The sequence below is a fragment of the Gopherus flavomarginatus genome, chromosome 3, assembly GCF_025201925.1.
Source record: "Gopherus flavomarginatus isolate rGopFla2 chromosome 3, rGopFla2.mat.asm, whole genome shotgun sequence".
Lineage (NCBI taxonomy): Eukaryota > Metazoa > Chordata > Testudines > Testudinidae > Gopherus > Gopherus flavomarginatus.
In genome coordinates, this window is record NC_066619.1 from 88,414,626 (window position 1) to 88,430,973 (window position 16,348).

General features: G+C 39.6%; 2 protein-coding genes across 5 annotated transcripts in view; both read right to left on the reverse strand.

Annotated features, from left to right (window-relative positions):
• The window catches only part of LRRC2 (leucine rich repeat containing 2), an 865,563-nt gene that overhangs the window by 733,145 nt on the left and 116,070 nt on the right, over nt 1-16,348 (reverse strand). The window lies entirely within an intron of this gene.
• LOC127047496 (spindle assembly abnormal protein 6 homolog) overlaps nt 6,821-16,348 on the reverse strand; it is a 40,449-nt gene continuing 30,921 nt past the window's right edge. For 2 of the 4 annotated variants that reach the window (XM_050945824.1, XM_050945825.1), the window contains exons 14-16: nt 12,474-12,577; nt 9,608-9,696; nt 6,821-8,827 (exon numbers count right to left, since the gene is read on the reverse strand). In XM_050945824.1, the coding sequence (XP_050801781.1) occupies nt 8,736-8,827; nt 9,608-9,696; nt 12,474-12,577 (285 nt within the window). In that variant the 3' untranslated portion in view covers nt 6,821-8,735. Of the gene's footprint in view, nt 8,828-9,607; nt 9,697-10,308; nt 12,058-12,473; nt 12,578-16,348 lie in introns of those variants that run through there. The other 2 variants (XR_007773393.1, XM_050945826.1) reach the window with 2 other exon arrangements.

Sequence of the window (16,348 nt, forward strand, 5' to 3'; positions counted from 1 at the left end):
TATTTTAGATATTTTTCTACATTTTCATATATATTGTATTCTGTGTTGTAATTGAAATCAGTGTATATTATTTTTCCATTACAAATACATGCATTGTAAAAATTATAAACAAAAGAAATAGCATTTTTTCAATTCACTTCATACAAGTACTGTAGTGCAGTGGTTCTCAAACTAGGGCCACTGCTTGTTCAGGAAAAGCCCCTGGTGGGCCAGTTTGTTAACCTGCTGCGTCCACAGGTTTGACCGATCGCAGATCCCACTGGCCATGGTTTGCCGCTCCAAGCCAATGCGGGCTGCAGGAAAGGTGGCCACATCTCTCAGCCTGCGCCGCTTCCTACAGCCCCCATTGGCCTGGAGTGGCGAACCGCAGCCAGTGGGAGCCACAAATCAGCCAAACCTGCAGACATGGCAGGTAAACAAATTGGCCCAGCCCGCCAGGGGCTTTCCCTGAACAAGCGGCAGCCCTAGTTTGAGAACCACTGCTGTAGTGCAATCTTTTTGTCGTGAAAGAGGAACTTACAAATCTAGAATTTTTTTTGTTACATAACTGCACTCAAAAACAAAACAATATGAAACTTCAGAGCCTACAAGTCCACTCAGTCCTACTTGTTCAGCCAATCGTGAAGACAAACAAGTTTGTTTACATTTACACGAGATAATGCTGCCCTCTTCCTATTTACAATTTACATGAGATAATGCTGCCCTCTTCCTATTTACAATGTCACCGTGAATGGGTATTTGCATGGCACTTTTGTAGCTGGCATTGCAAGGTATTTATATGCCAGATAGGCATACAAATGTTTAGCATCTTCAGGCTTTGGCCACCATTCCAGAGAACATGCATCCATGCTGATTATGCTCATTAAAAAAAAAAAAATGTTAATTAAATTTGTGTCTGAACTTCTTGGGGGAGAATTGTATGTCCCCTGCTCTGTTGTACTTGCATTCTGCCATATATTTCACATTATAGCAGTCTTGGATGATGACCCAGCACGATATTCATTTTAAGAATGCTTTTGCTGCAGATTTGACAAAATGCAAAGAAGGTACCAATGTGAGATTTCTAAAGATACTATAGCAATGCACACTCACCCCTGTGGCGCCTCTTGCTGGTTGTCCTCAGGAATTAGCTTTTCCAGTGTCTGGAACGCCCTCTGCAGGCCGGTGATCCACCTTACTGCTGGCCCATGTCCCTCCCAGGACCCCGTTCCCCTTTTTCCTGAGGTGCTGCCCCTCTGGCAGTAACCTCTCACAGCCTCAGGGTCTCCCCCTCCGAGGGGAACCCCCACCCACTATCCCCACTTTGCCTCAGTGTTAGGCTACTGCCAGTCCCCGTCTAGCCCCCGCTCACTGAGGGGGACTGCAGTGTAAGCCCCTCATCATAGGCAAAGGGGGTTTGGACCTGCTGCCTCTGCCTACCCATGGGCTGCCCCTTGCAACCCAGTACCCAATAGGCCTTACCAGGCCTGCAGCCTGGGGCTTTCCTAGGCCGAAGCTCCCTGACTCCCTTGGCCTTTCCCCAGCCCTGCTCCAATCTAGGTTCCCTGCTTGGCACCTTGCAGCCAGGCCCTTCTCCCTCTACAGGCAGAGGGAGGCTGCTGAGCTCCTGGCTCCCCTGAGGTGTGCCACATGCTTTCAGAAGCCTTAAAAGAGCAACACTCTGATGCAGAAACTACAGAATCCAAACTACCAAAAAAATAAAATCAATCTTCTGCTGGTGGTATCTGACTCAGATAATGAAAATGAACATGCATCGGTCCACACTGCTTTGGATTGTTATTGAGCAGAACCCATCTTCAACATGGATGTATGTCCCTGGAATGGTGGTTGAAGCATGAAGGGACATATGAATCTTTAGTGTATCAGGCACGTAAATTTTTTTAGTTGCCTGATCAATCACAAATTAATTTTTTAATCACTTGACAGTCCTACTTAAATGCCATATGATAAACAGCAGTTATAGTGACTTTATAGTATATATATATATATATAAATTTTTCAGTATCTTGATTTATAAACAGTCATATTTTCTTACCCTTCTTAATTGTTCTACTTCAGTGAAACAGCTGAGAAAAAATTACTAGTTTTTAATCGGCAGTAAGTAAAGGTATGCACACTTGATTGTTCTGATAAGTAATGATGTTTAAACATACATCATCATAAATCTGCAACCTATCTTTTCCCAAGCCAAATGGAGAAAAAGGATACTACATTTCCTCATTCCTGAGGGATAGCTCAGTGGTTTGAGCATTGGCCTGCTAAACCTAGGGTTATGAGTTCAATTCTTGAGGGGGCCACTTAGGGATCTGGGGCAAAAATCAGTATTTGGTCCTGCTAGTGAAAGCAGGGGGCTGGACTTGATGACCTTTCAAGGTCCCTTCCAGTTCTAGGAGATTGGTATATTACAGATTTCCTAATCTATAACTAGGCACATCTACTAAAATTCTTTGAGGGGGTCAATAAGCATTTGGATAAGGGGGAATCCAGTGGATAAGTGTATTTAGATTTTCAGAAAGTCTTTGACAAGGTCTTTGACCAAAGGCTCTTAAGCATGGGATAAGAGGGAAGATCCTCTCATGTATCAGTAAGTGGTTAAAAGATAGGAAACAAAGTAGAAATAAATGGTCAGTTTTCAGAATGGAGGGAGGTAAATAGCGGTGTTTCCCAGGGGTCTGTTCTGGGACCAGTACTGTTAAACATATTCATAAATGATCTGGAAAAAGGGGTAAACAGTGAGGTGGCAAAATGTGCCGATGATACAAAACTACTCAAGATATTTAAGCCCCAAGCAGACTGCAAAGAGCTACAAAGGGATCTCACAAAACTGGGTGACTGGGCAACAAAATGGCAGGTGAAATTCAGTGTTGATAAATGCAAAGTAGTGCACATGGGAAAACTTAATCCCAACTATACATATAAAATGATGGGGTCTAAATGTTACTACTCAAGAAAGATCTTGAGTCACTGTGGATAATTCTTTGAGAACATCCACTCAGTGTGCAGCAGCAGTCAAAAAAACTAACTATGTTGGAAATCATAAGGAAAGGGATAAATACAATAGAAAAAAATCATATTGCCTCTATAGAATTCCTTAGTTCAGCCACATCTTGAATACTGCGTGCAGACCTGGTTGCCCCATCTGAAGAAAAAAAAATTGGAATTGGAAAAAGGTTCAGAGTAGGGTAACAAAAATGTTTAGGGGTATAGAACAGCTTCCATATGAGGAGAGATTAACACTACTGGGACTTTTCAGCTTGGAAAGGAGATGACTAAGGGGGGATATGATAGAGGTCTATAAAATCATGACTGGTGTAGAAAAAGTAAATAAGGAACTGTTATTCACTGCTCGTAACAAGAACTAGGGGTCTCCAAATGAAATTAATAGGCAACAGGTTTAAAACAAAACAAAAGAAAAAGTATTTCTTCACACAAATGCACAGTCAACCTGTGGAACTCTTTGCCAGAGTATGTTGTGGAGGCCAAGACTATAATAATGTTAAAAAAAAGAAATTCATGTAGGATAGGTCCATCAATGGCTATTAGCCAGGATGGGCAGGGATGCAAAACCATGTTGTTTGCCAGAAGCTGGGAATGAGAGACAGGTGATGGGTCACTTGATAATTACCTGTTCTGTTCGTGCCCTCTGGATACTGGGCTAGATGGTCTGACTCAGTAAGGCCATTCTTATGTTCACATTCACTCCCCAATTTACCACCTCTATTGAAATCATCCTGGATTGGAAATATGCTATGTTATTTTGCAGTATAATTAGCAGTAGGCTGTACTAACCTATTTTGTACTTCACCTTTGGTTTTGATTAAGCAAGTGTGGAAATAGATACAAGCGTGGCTCTGCCATTAGGAGGAGCTAGAGCAGTAAGACAGGCTGTACCACCACAAACTGAATGCATTATATCACTGAAACTATAAGAAAGAGGAAGCAAAGAGAGACAAAGACATCTATGGCATCCTTCAGCACAGGCCTCAAGCCTTTTCTCTTTCCTTTTTAGACTACCTTGTTTACTATTGGGTTGTCTATACATTTCAAGGGGAGTATTTAGGTTTGTTTGTTGGTATAGTCAAGGAAAGAGATAACTAAACTGACAGAGGTCCACAATTTCCCCAGAATTTGGCTACTTCACTTTCTCACACAAGTGAACACAATCACTGCCTCATTATCACTTTTTTTTTTTTAAGCTCCCCCCTCTCCCCAGCAGCCACTTTTCCAATCCTTTCCCCTCCTTTTTCTTCTCTCCTTGCTTCCTACATACATCTAGTCCCGGACCATTCTTGATCTCTTCTTACATCACCACCATTGGTAGGGAGAGCAGTCTCTCTCACAACGCCTACAAATGGCAGCCATCATGGTCTTTTCAGGTTTTCAAATTTAAATTTTAAATCATCTTTTTCCCTTCTTTGCCTTTATTGTATTGCTATGTTTTTGACTTTGTGACTGAATGCTTTCATTTATTCACTGAACAGTAGTTTTATGCCACTTATCTTTAATTCACACCACATTATCAACTGTCTTGAATTGTTTCTCTGTGAATACACACATGCACATTTCAAGTAGGAAGAGTGTATTTTTATTTTTTTTTTTTTGGAAAAATGATTAAGTGCTGTTGTGGGATTTATTTTCATTTTGAACTCCCAAAGTATCCTTCGTGCTTTCACAAAATATGTATTTTTTAAACTCACATGTGCGTGCACACCCCTGCCTTTCTAAAGAAACACTAAAAATCAAAGTACAAAACAATAAAAGACCATCACAACTGTTTCATAGATATTAAACAAATTTACATTTACCCTTGTAACAGCACTAATGCTAACCTCAGTCTGTAGTTTTCACCCATACCTCTCAACACACACACACACACACACACACACACACACACACAATACCCATGGACAGGGAAAAATAGCTTTGTAATGTGTTTGATAGTTGACAAATCCAGGCACAGGTGATGGCAGCAATGTTTTACTAGAATAATTTTCCAAATTAGTGGACTATGACAGTCAGATGTGTCAATCTATTCATACAAGAAAGTATCGATATCACCATCAAGGTTCTGCAAGACAGATGAAGTTGAGGTACATAAGTGCTTTCTGGCATTGGTTGAAGATGGAAATGAAAATTTCAGTGTGTTATCAATACTGTTGCAAGAGATGTGAAGGTGGCAAGGAATGATGGAAATTTATTTCCACGTTTTCAAGGATTTGGACAGTCTTGATACACCCTTAATTGTCACTAAACATATTTTGTTTGCTCACTAATCTTAGAATTATTTGAATAAGTCAATAAAATAATGAATAAATTGGTTGACTATTTAAATTTCAAAAAGGCCTGACAAGATCCCACACAAGAGGCTACTAAAGAAGAAATGTCGTCTTGCAGTGAGAAGCAAAGCATTGTCTTGGATCAAAAACTGGATAGAAGACAAAGCAAAGAGTAGGGTGAAAGTCAATTTTCATCATGGTGAAAGGTAAACGGTGGGGTGATTCAAGGTCTCAGTGTATGCAGGGTCTGAATGAGTTCTCCCCTGACAATTAGCTGGGAGGGCAAGAGACTTCAGAAGCAAACTGTATTTACATGAACACACCTACTCTGCCAAGATATCTAGCAGATAGAGCTGTGTTGCTGAAAGTGATCAACTTTGGCTGGTGTTGGGTTACAAGTCACTTTAGTCCTGAATGCAGGGATAGTGAAATGTTATTGTCTTTATTGTATGAATAAAGGGGAGCAGAACCGTGCTTAACCTGTCCCAAATGAGAGGGTGACCCTCAGCTGAAAGGACTTCGTTAAGTCAGGGGCTCCAATGCCAGAATGAAAGTAAGAGGGGTGGCGACAATCTGGGGTGGGTGTCCTGCTCACAGTTTTACTATTGTGAATCCTGCTTGTGGCATTTTCCCTAATTAATGTTAGGTGACTTCCCATCTTTCATTAAAAGTTTCTTTTCTACACTCTGTGCTTGCAAGTGGGGAAATATGGCCTCAGACGCACCCAGGCGTGGTGTATAATTTTCCCAGGTTATTGGGTGGGGGCTTGAGCCAGTTCTGTGTTGTACTGTTGAAAAGGAACCCTTAGATATTGAACACAGTCCTGGTTGCTGCTGGTTCCACCTGGCAAAGGGTTACACTAGGTCCTGTGTTGTTTAACAAATACATTAAAATGAGCTGAAAAGGGGATGAACAGTTAAATTAAAACAAAAATTGCAGAGGACAGTTATTTAGGTTAGTCAGGACCAGAGAGGACTGTGAGAAACATAAGAGATTTAAACAAGCTAGAGGGATAGGCATCATAACAGTGAAGGGGGGAAAAAAAAACTGGTCTGATCCAGTATGAAAAATGCTAAATTTCCTAGGTTGATTCTGGACTAGCTTCAGTTTCCAAGTGCTTTAAAGAAATAGCCCCATGTACAATGCATTACAGAACTACAACCAACTAAACTTTCCATGGTTAAGATATTTGATGTGAACATCATTTAAACATGGTCAGTTGGGGTGAGGGGATGGTTTTCTGGCAACAAACAAGTGATTTTTCTGAAGAGTCACCAAGCCAAATTCTGTCCTTATTTACTACACCCATCCCCTGGTCTTCATATTTTGCTCTTAGCTATGCCTGTGTCACTCACCCCTCTTTCATCGAATGGGGTGGCAGTGTGCAGAGAGCAAAATTTTTGCCAGAGAGTATAGATTTGGAAAATACCACTTCTGTTTTCTTTTAAAAGAACAAAGTTAGGCAATTAAAATCCGAAGAGTTCAAATATTTTATTCACAATATAATGTAAAACAAATAAAAATGTAACATTTTTATACACACATTTGACATGCTGCGAGACAGACAACACATTGAAACACAGGTTAGGCATCCAGTGACAGGTGAGACACATTCCAAACCCTTGGACAGTTCTTTGAGACATGCAAAATCCTCTCTCATAAAATAACCCACAGAGGAAGAGGTCAAGCAAAAAACATTGTAATTATGAATACCCAATTTTGTCTGGATCCAAACATGAGATGCATTTGAAAGTTCCAGAAAGGAAAGTATGGTATAGCACGAATAGTAATTAGGGTTAACCCGCTGCTACTCCCCACAAACTCATATATGGTCTACAAGAAAAGTAAGTTGAGAAAAAGGTTAACATTTATAATACTGACATGAAAATTAAACTGCAGAGTCCCAGGTATTACATTTTAACATTATTTTGAAGATTACAGTCGTGCATCAGTTTAGAGCAGATCTGTCTCACTTTAATAATCCAATGACCAATTTAATGTCTCCCAAAAAGTAGACTATTGAATCAAAAGGAAAAAATGATGAAAGATTAAAGCTATTTGAGTATCAACTGCAAACTATGCTTTCTGTTGAGACTGCAAATATTTACTCACAACAGATCAAGCTAGAACTGTCTGAAAATGGGTGGAGACACTGAAGTGATATCTGTATCATTTCTTAGAAATCAGGACAAGGACCCTATATTTTACAAAAGAAAAAAAATTAAGTGTGTGGAGGAAGGAGAGAAAATGACCCGTAGATATGTAGGAACATATATGGGCAAACCCTTAACAGGTGAAAGGCAGATTCTTCCACTGACATCTTGACTCTCTCACAAAATGGGTTGGTTGTATTGAATTTCATGTAAAATATACATCTTATAACATTTTGCCAATAGACCTCAGTTTTTAAAACATTTTGAAAAAGGTGGATTCATTGATTTAAAATGGTCTGGAGAACAAATGGCCAAATGAAGAAGTGATGTAAGTAAATGGAATTGCATCTACTGAGAGTGTGTATCCATCCTAATCTATCAAAAAACTTACAATTTTTAGAATGGTACAGTACAAAAATTTTCAGCATCCAGAATTCATTGAATCTGTTGTCTGTTACTAGAACTGTCCAAGTTTTGAGAGTAAATATTAGACGCAAATATCTATTAAAAATAGAAACATTAGATAACTGTCTGACCCCAGTTATAAAATACATAATAAAATAGGCACTTTAACTTTGTAGTCTTTGCATAGCTAATATAAAATGGGTGTTTCAAAGTTTTGAAGAGTTTTTGTGCAAAAAATCCCAAACAGAATGCAGTTAAAAACCACCACAAAACAACAAAAACCCTGGCTTGCAGAAATCATTTTTTTCCCCCACACAGAGTGAATAGTTATCAACAGAGGTCATCCTTAGTATGTCACAGAATAAATATTGCACACGCATTGGAGTATTCCTGCTGTAATTTGCCATTTTTAAAAAAAGTTGTTCTTAGAAATTCACAATTTGAGGATTACAAAAACCACTTCTAAGCAGAAGGGGGGAAAACTGGTACATCCTGTAGTAATAAGGTGTGTGCATACACACAGATCTAAGCACCAAAAGCACATGAAATAAATGCTTTCATTCAGCCTGCACAGCTTTGTATCTTTGAAGAGTCAATCAGCTACTGCTTTATACTAAACAAAATAAATCAAAAACATCAATTCATTTTAAAGACTTAGATCTAGAAATGAAAGCATTAGGTTTTTTAATAGCTGGCTTTACCTCCAGACCATATTTTGGCAGTTTTGATGAGCACAGACTTTACAGAAAAGAGTAACCAAGTCCAGATGGACTATAAAGGCAAATTTATGACCGTGTTGCTCAAGCACCTCTTTTTTCTTTTACATTAGACATGCTATATCAGATGCATATATTTGATGCTGCTTCCATTAACATGTGCAACCTCTTAATAAAATTGGAGCTTATGATGCAGGAAGTCTAGTATGTTGCCCTGGGAAGTAAGCAGATATTACAGGTGGATTTCCTTGCTTGGGTAACATAGTTCTTGATAACACTGGGGAAAAAAAAAATTGACCAGATGTTGCACTCTTTGTAAGGTGGTTAAATGTATATACAAACAACTATTCATAGTAAATTGTTTTGAAAACACAGTTTAATTTCACCATATAGTAAGATTCCTCCCCTGCTACCGTACCCCAACCTCAAAAAATCATCTTGTCTGATTCAACTACATACACAAGCAGATGCCCAATTTTTAGTATGGGGCTATTCACGTGCTTAAAAAGTTAGGTACCTGCTTAAGTATTTCGCTGAATCAGGACCTCACACTATAAACATTCCTGTGTAGGTTAACAGATTTGGCCAATAATATACTTTAAACTGTTCTATTCTAATAACATAAATTTGCCAACAGTAGCAATGGGCCTGAACCAAAACTCTAAAATGCCATTTCTATTCTTCTAGACTGACGAAGTTCAGATCAGAACTTACTAGTTCAGGTCCATCTCTAGAAGTAACTCCACCACATATTCATATTGTCTCTATTAAAATACTACTGTGTGTCAAACAGTGACACCTGAACTACCTCAGTATTCCTCTACACATCGAACAAGGAAACGACTGAAGTATCTTAAGATATCATGCTACATCAAATAGTGACTGTATAAATGGTGACCACTGTAACATGGTTTCAAATCACACACAGTTAAATACACAGCATATTATTACTGAACGTTTACATTACCGTAGCACCCAAGAGCCCTGAACTGCTGGCTAATTGGGTCAAACAAACAAATCACCTTTCAAAACAGTTGAACTCCATTAGATCATTTACCTGTACTTGCTACAGACAAAGGTTTTAGTCCTCTCAAAGGCAAGTTGACATCTTTCTTCAAATATTTCATATCTAAACCAGGTGGCTCACTGAAATATCAAAATGTGTTTGGGGAAAAGGTTATGCAAAAGGGAGAAAGCTGCCTGTAATTAATATCCTTTTAAAATTATATGGTCTCTTATGCCACCCCTCCTCGTCCCCAGTTTTCTAGTTATTAGCTTTTATTCTTAAAATGTGCAGAAGTAATATAGCACAATGTATTCCTGATAGCTGTATTTTTATTTATTTGGTTAAGAGAAGAGGTACGAAGTAATATGTAATAAATGCATACTGCAACCAACTTCAGTTGCAGAACAGTGGACTGTAAACAATAGGAATTATACAGTTCATTGTTTTCATTCTGCAGCTACTGAAACATTGCATCTAACATTGCACTCTGACTAGGAATCCTAAAAAGAATGATTTCTTAGCCTTAAACAGAGAGCTAACAGCACCCATCACCTTTTACAGGCTATGGCTAGTAACAAAAGGCTCAGTCAGGATAATTTTGTGTCATTTTCAAAGGCATGTTTCTATGTACAAAGATGTTACTGGCATTAATAATAAAATCAAAATATATATCAATCAATTTTAAATAAACAGTTAATTTATTAAACAAAATTTATAAAAAAGTAATTGCTTGGGGGGGGGGAGAAGCAGATTAAAAAACCAGAGCAGTTTTACCAAATACCTAACACCTATTAAATTTATTTCCATTGTCACAAGATTGCATCATTCAGAATTTTTCCCTCACCCTCTAAAAATACCATCTAACCACACTCACCACACAAAAAGCCACACAACACAACATATTTTTCCTGCTTATGAAGACTTACATTAGGGTCTGATAGTAAAAAGCACACCATTTGGTATTCACAAAAAGGGGAAATATTTGGAATTTACACTACAGCCGGAAGTACTTTTTGCAGCAGAAAGGAGACAGTCAGACACAGGAAATGTACGTCCAACAATCCTCATAGTGGATTATAATAGGCAATGAACTGACCTGATGAGCTAAAAATAAATAATGGATTCATGTAAAACTTAAGACATTTGTAACGGAGAAGGGGAAAAATAAAAACTGAGGCACCACACCATCTAGCACTTCAACACAAGATGAATCACTTGAAGCTTTCAAAACCAGCCAACCTACGCTGACGTAACTACCATTTAACTCAGTGGTAAAACTCCCACTGACTTCAATGGGAACAGAATCAGAACAATGCCAAGTGCTTTTGAAAAATCCCACCCTGGATCTATTTTTGTAGAGCCTTGAAAATGTTCTACACACAGAGGATCAAGTTGGCCGCTTACATGGCATATATTCTTTCTGCAAAAAGTAATGCATCAGTGCTCCTCTATTTTAATGAGCTGTGATATGGTGCTGGAGTCTAATGTGTTTCCATAAAGGCTTCTCTTATGCAAGTTATGATGGAGCAAGCAACTGATGATTTAAATAAATTTCCCTCTATATACTGCAGGATAAGAGGAACAAAGAGAAAAAAATTACTTGGAAAAATTACTGTAACAGCTCTTCTCTCATCCTCAAAGTGTCTCTCTCTCTCTCTTTGAAGCTTGGGTTTAGGTCAGATAATGGCTATAATCTTTTGAAACCAATGAAAAAATCATTTACTGTGGAGATGAATATCAGCTCTATTCTTGCCTCACAAAAAGTACAATACTGGAGTTCGATAAATAATATACACCACTAAAATATTCTGGCTGATGTCGCAGCCATTAGGTTCTTGCTTCCATTTTCTCTTCTCTTTCCAGAAAGGATTTTTGTTTGGTCTTTCTTGGAAGAGTCTTCTATTTGGAGCCGAGCTCTTCTCACCATTAGAAGAGAAGGTAGGAATGGTGGTCACTGACTGAAGATGGCTGCAGAGATGTCTGAACAGTTAGGTTCCACAGCCCACATCTCAGACAAGCAGCACAATCCCCTATATCCTCCTCCTGCTGCTTAGTTCGTGGTTTGCTTGGGCAACAACAACAAGGTGTGCTGGACTCTACCTTCAGGGAACTATAAGGAGGCTTCATCTTACTTTGGAAATAGTGTGCTATCTGAGGCAAAATACTTTCTAATCTTGTCTTTACTTTCCTTGCTCTTGACAGTTATATTCCTATTCATGAAGTTGTGGTGGTGTGTGCGAACAGGGATCTTGACTCCAAGGACAAACAAGCAAGCTCAGGTCAGCTGCCCACATACCAGATCATACTGAAGAGAATTAGAAGTTATTTGGAGAAGTGCCCAGGTGAAAATCTAATTAGCTGGCAACATTTTGAATTTAAGAAAGGCGTACAGTTCCATCAGAGGTTCTCAGTGGAAGTTCCTAAATGCCAGTCCTTGAACCAGTGTGCTTGGCCCCTAGTAGATACTAGGGAGAGAAAGTCCACTGCCAGGATTGGTGGACCTGAAGAGAGGGTTAAACAAAACAAACAAAAAGGTGAAAATAGACTTCTCTGCAGGGTTTAATTCTTTTCCAGATCTTCCCTGGCACGTTTGAACATTCTTCTGGCAAATAGATAGATGTCCCATGGATTCCTTGAAGGAAAGGGAGTCAAACAGCAGCCCATATAGCACTGCCTGAAATCTCAGACTGAAGTTACTTACAACACAGGAACAATTTGACATTAGCCAAATGTGTGATTTTTCATAAAAGCTTTTTACACACACACACACACACACACACACACACACACACACACACACACACACTTAAAAGTGAAAATAGGACTTGTGTAATCTGTCTTTAGAAGTTACCATAAAATGATGTAGTTTGTTATATCACTCAGCAAAAAAACAAGGAAAAAACACACCACAACTTACACATGGCCTGAGTTTGGGGGCACTAAAGGAGTGGAGGCTGGTGGACAAGGTCTTGTCTCATGTAATGGAGTGCTGGTTGAATTTGCTGATAAGTTGATGCGTACCTATACAATTTAGAGAGTGAAAAACAAAAACATTGGACAAGACTTGTGTGTGTTTATAAGGCTCCCATCACCATAGACAGCACACATTTTCGTCTCCCAAATAGAACACAAATCATCATTGTACCATTAAGCCATATTTTGTGATTTTTAAAGTCCTTTATTTTTTTAAAACATTACTTGGGAACATCAGGCCTAGACCTCTGCTGTACTATACTAGTTTTATGCTTGCATGACTCCATTGTCTTCAGTGAAAATACATGGCTCAACTGGTGAAGAGTCATGCCCACTGGCTTCTGGAGCCAGATTCTGCTTCCACTGACGCCAATGACAAAACTCTCATTGAATTCAAGAGGTGCAGGAGAAGGCCCCTAGTTTGTGTTCTTGAGAGGAAACTACATCTGTGAGGGAATGCCTGATGTACCCACTTTGGAACAGCATAATATCTGTATTATTGAATTTATTGCTGTAAGTGCAACCAGAGGCTTAGGCAATGGGCTAATTTTTAATACATTATGTGAATAATTAATCTAAAGGTAAACTTAATAAAAAGTTGTAGGGGATAAAGCTTTACTGAGGCAAGTTTGAGATTACCGCATTTTTTGAATGTTGCCTCACAATTGTCAATAGAAGCTTCAAATTAAACATATTTACATATTTTCTTATGCTACTTTTTTACAGTTAAATCTAAATTTATTGTTTTCATATTCTCCACCTATAGACCCAATTTTGATTTTTTTTAATTTCTGTTTTTCGTATCCTCCAACTATGTACTAAAAGAATTTTGGCTTCGAGTCTAACTCTACAAATGGGAGGTAGATCAAATGATCCACTTCGAAAAAAAAAGACTACTACATATCAAATGTTGCAATTGTAAGGTCCAATATAGTGCAGCTGGCTGAAGCCAGGAACAGATTCTTTATACTATTACAAGATTTGAGATCCCAGCTCTTTTGTGGGCTCGAGACATTTCTAGCTCTGATGAATTGTGAGATATCAGGCACAAGAATGGGTTTAGTCAGGCTTGAGCCATAGACTAGTGATAGTTTTGCTCAGGGAGGGAATAGAGAGAACATTTATAGTACCATTTCTTGCACCAGGTTTTTTTTTTTTTTTTTTTTTTTTTAAATTAACAAAATGCCAGACTGCTTAAAAGCTGCCCAGAGATTTGGAATGTAAGTAGTAGTCCCTAGCAGAAATGGATTAGTGGGCAGAGTGTAGGGAGGCAGTGAAAGTTACAAGATAAAGGCCATTTATTGTACAGTTTTAGAAAAATGAAAATAATGCTTTTTCAGATATATAATTGGGCTCATAGTTAATTTTTCCAGGAGGAACAAATAAGCAAAAATGGTTAAGAAAAACACTTCTCCCACCTTTCCTCCAAAACCATTTACCCAATTCCTCTCTTGTACTCTGTGCATAATCTTTCAAAAATGGTTAGTAATGTTTTCTTAACACGTGTCATTATGTTGTATTTATGACATAAGTCAAAAAACTATTGGACAGAGGGGAATACTTAGATAAGAGTATTGGCCATTTCAAAGTGTTCTATTTTTCAACATTTACATTAAGCACAGCTCTAGTTCTCTAACGCAGTTATTAGAGTCAAAACATTCCACGTTAACATTAATGTTCCGTTGTGCATTATCCAGAGGCAAATCACAATGGAGAATTAAGCTGTTCAAAACTAGGACACTTCAGCAGAATACATTATAGTGCAAAGGAGGTGAAAAACAATAAAGTATATATGCCTGCCTGTGGATTATATCTTGCAGCACTGGTGACCACACGTGAGACATTCATTCGCAGAGGAACAGAGCCTTTATAGTTATTAGAAAGGGAAGCAGTGCTAATTGGTGGAGGCATCACAGGGACAGAGAAAGGACTGTTACAAAGTAGAAGCTGAGGCTGTAAGGGAAACAAACAAAAATAAGTGGAAGAAAAGTCTGTTTAAAGTAAAATATGACAAAAGTAAACAGGCCTCCTGTAGGGAGCTGGTGTGGTTCCCTAGTGCTCCGGAGAGGGACGAGCTCCGCCGGACACCAGAGTAGGTGGAGCCAGGCACTCCAAGGCCGTTCCCCTTAGGGTCAGAGGCTGGACAGGAAGTATAAGAGCTCACTTGAGAGGCAGCCGCTGGAGAGGCCAGACGCCTTTGGCCCAGCTCCCGCAGGGGAGACTCCAGCGACCAGCGGCGGACTTGGAGACTGGCCTGACTTGCTGACACTCGACACGGACCAGCGTGTGGGAGTGTCGCTGAGCCTACCCCTTGCCAACTACCCCGAGGATCCAATGGTGATTGACTCCCTTGAGGACACCACCTTGACCCAGGTACCTCCAGAGGGGGACTTGGGAAGTAGCTCGGTGGCAGCCAACCCGAGTCTGGAACTCATGTCAGGGTGTTGTGGCCAGGATCTCCACTGACAGCAGCGGCCCTTTGGCCACCACTAGGGCCCCGGGCTGGGACGTAGTGGAATGAGAGGGTCTGTGTCCCCCCACAACCCAGTCTCCCCCTCTCTCAGGCTGCTTGGAACCTGAATCACATATTTACCTGTGTCTGCTCAACCCCTGCATGAGGGCCTGAGCCTTGGACTCTTTACTGCCCTGCCCCACCCCAGGGCCTGGGCTTATTACCACCTGTGCATGCTCAGCCCCCTGCCGAACGGCTTGTGCCTGAGGCCCAACTGATTCCCCAAGAGGCCGTGCAAGGACTAAGGGAGGCGGTGTGGTTCCCTGCCACCCAGGAGAGGGATGAGCCCTGGCTAACCTCTCTACACCTCCCAAATATTCTTAAGTTGTCTTGATATTTTTGTGATAGAACTACAAAAGTCTCAAGTATAGTAAGGCAGAAAGGTCAGTTTTACTCCAAAGGAGGAGGGGAAAAAAAAAAAAAAAAAAAAAAAAAAAAAAAAAACACACCACACACAAACCCTTCATTCACATATGTTTTTTAATGTCTAAGTATGTGCTAAGCAAGAAACATAACATAGGTCCATAGTACAAGCTTTGTTGCTAAGCAAAAGCTAAATAGAAAAAGAAACGCTAAGCAAACAGATTTGTGACAAATGTCCCTCTTTTCCCCTTACCTCAAAAAAGGTGCCCATCCTTTATTAATGTTTTCAAAGTGGAAAAGCCCCTTCCACTGTGCATCTTTTCCCCAATGGAGGGAACCAAAAGTTTTAGGAAAAAAGAGTCCCCTTCATAATACCATGGAAGCCTGCGGCAAGCAATAGCACTGCCACCCATAGGCCTCTTCTGATATAATGTTACCAGAGGTTAACTGAGTTTGAAAGTAGTTCCAAAACAGGGTATTTTTGAGGCCAGATGAAAGGATGTCAGTGACTGCACTTTTTTTTTTAAATAAAGAAAGTCTGGTCATTTGTAAGTTTAGTCTCAGCCTTTCACCATAACAAGACTTTTTTCCAAGTGCTCATTATGTCATGAGCACTTGGACATAGTGCATCCGACGAAGTGGGTATTCACCCACGAAAGCTCATGCTCCAAAACGTCTGTTAGTCTATAAGGTGCCACAGGACTCTCAGCTGCTTTTACAGATCTAGACTAACATGGCTACTCCTCTGATACTTGACATTATGTCATACTTTCTCCTTTGTGGATGGTAATCTGAACACCTTTATCTTCTGTAAAAAGTGAAAGCATTCAGTTAAAAATGTTGGTTAGTTAAAGAGCTTGTGTCAATCTTGTGTCTATTTTAACTGGGCTTCAGCCTTTTCTTGTGTTCTAATACTGTCTAATTTTTATTCAGCTTCCTGTCTT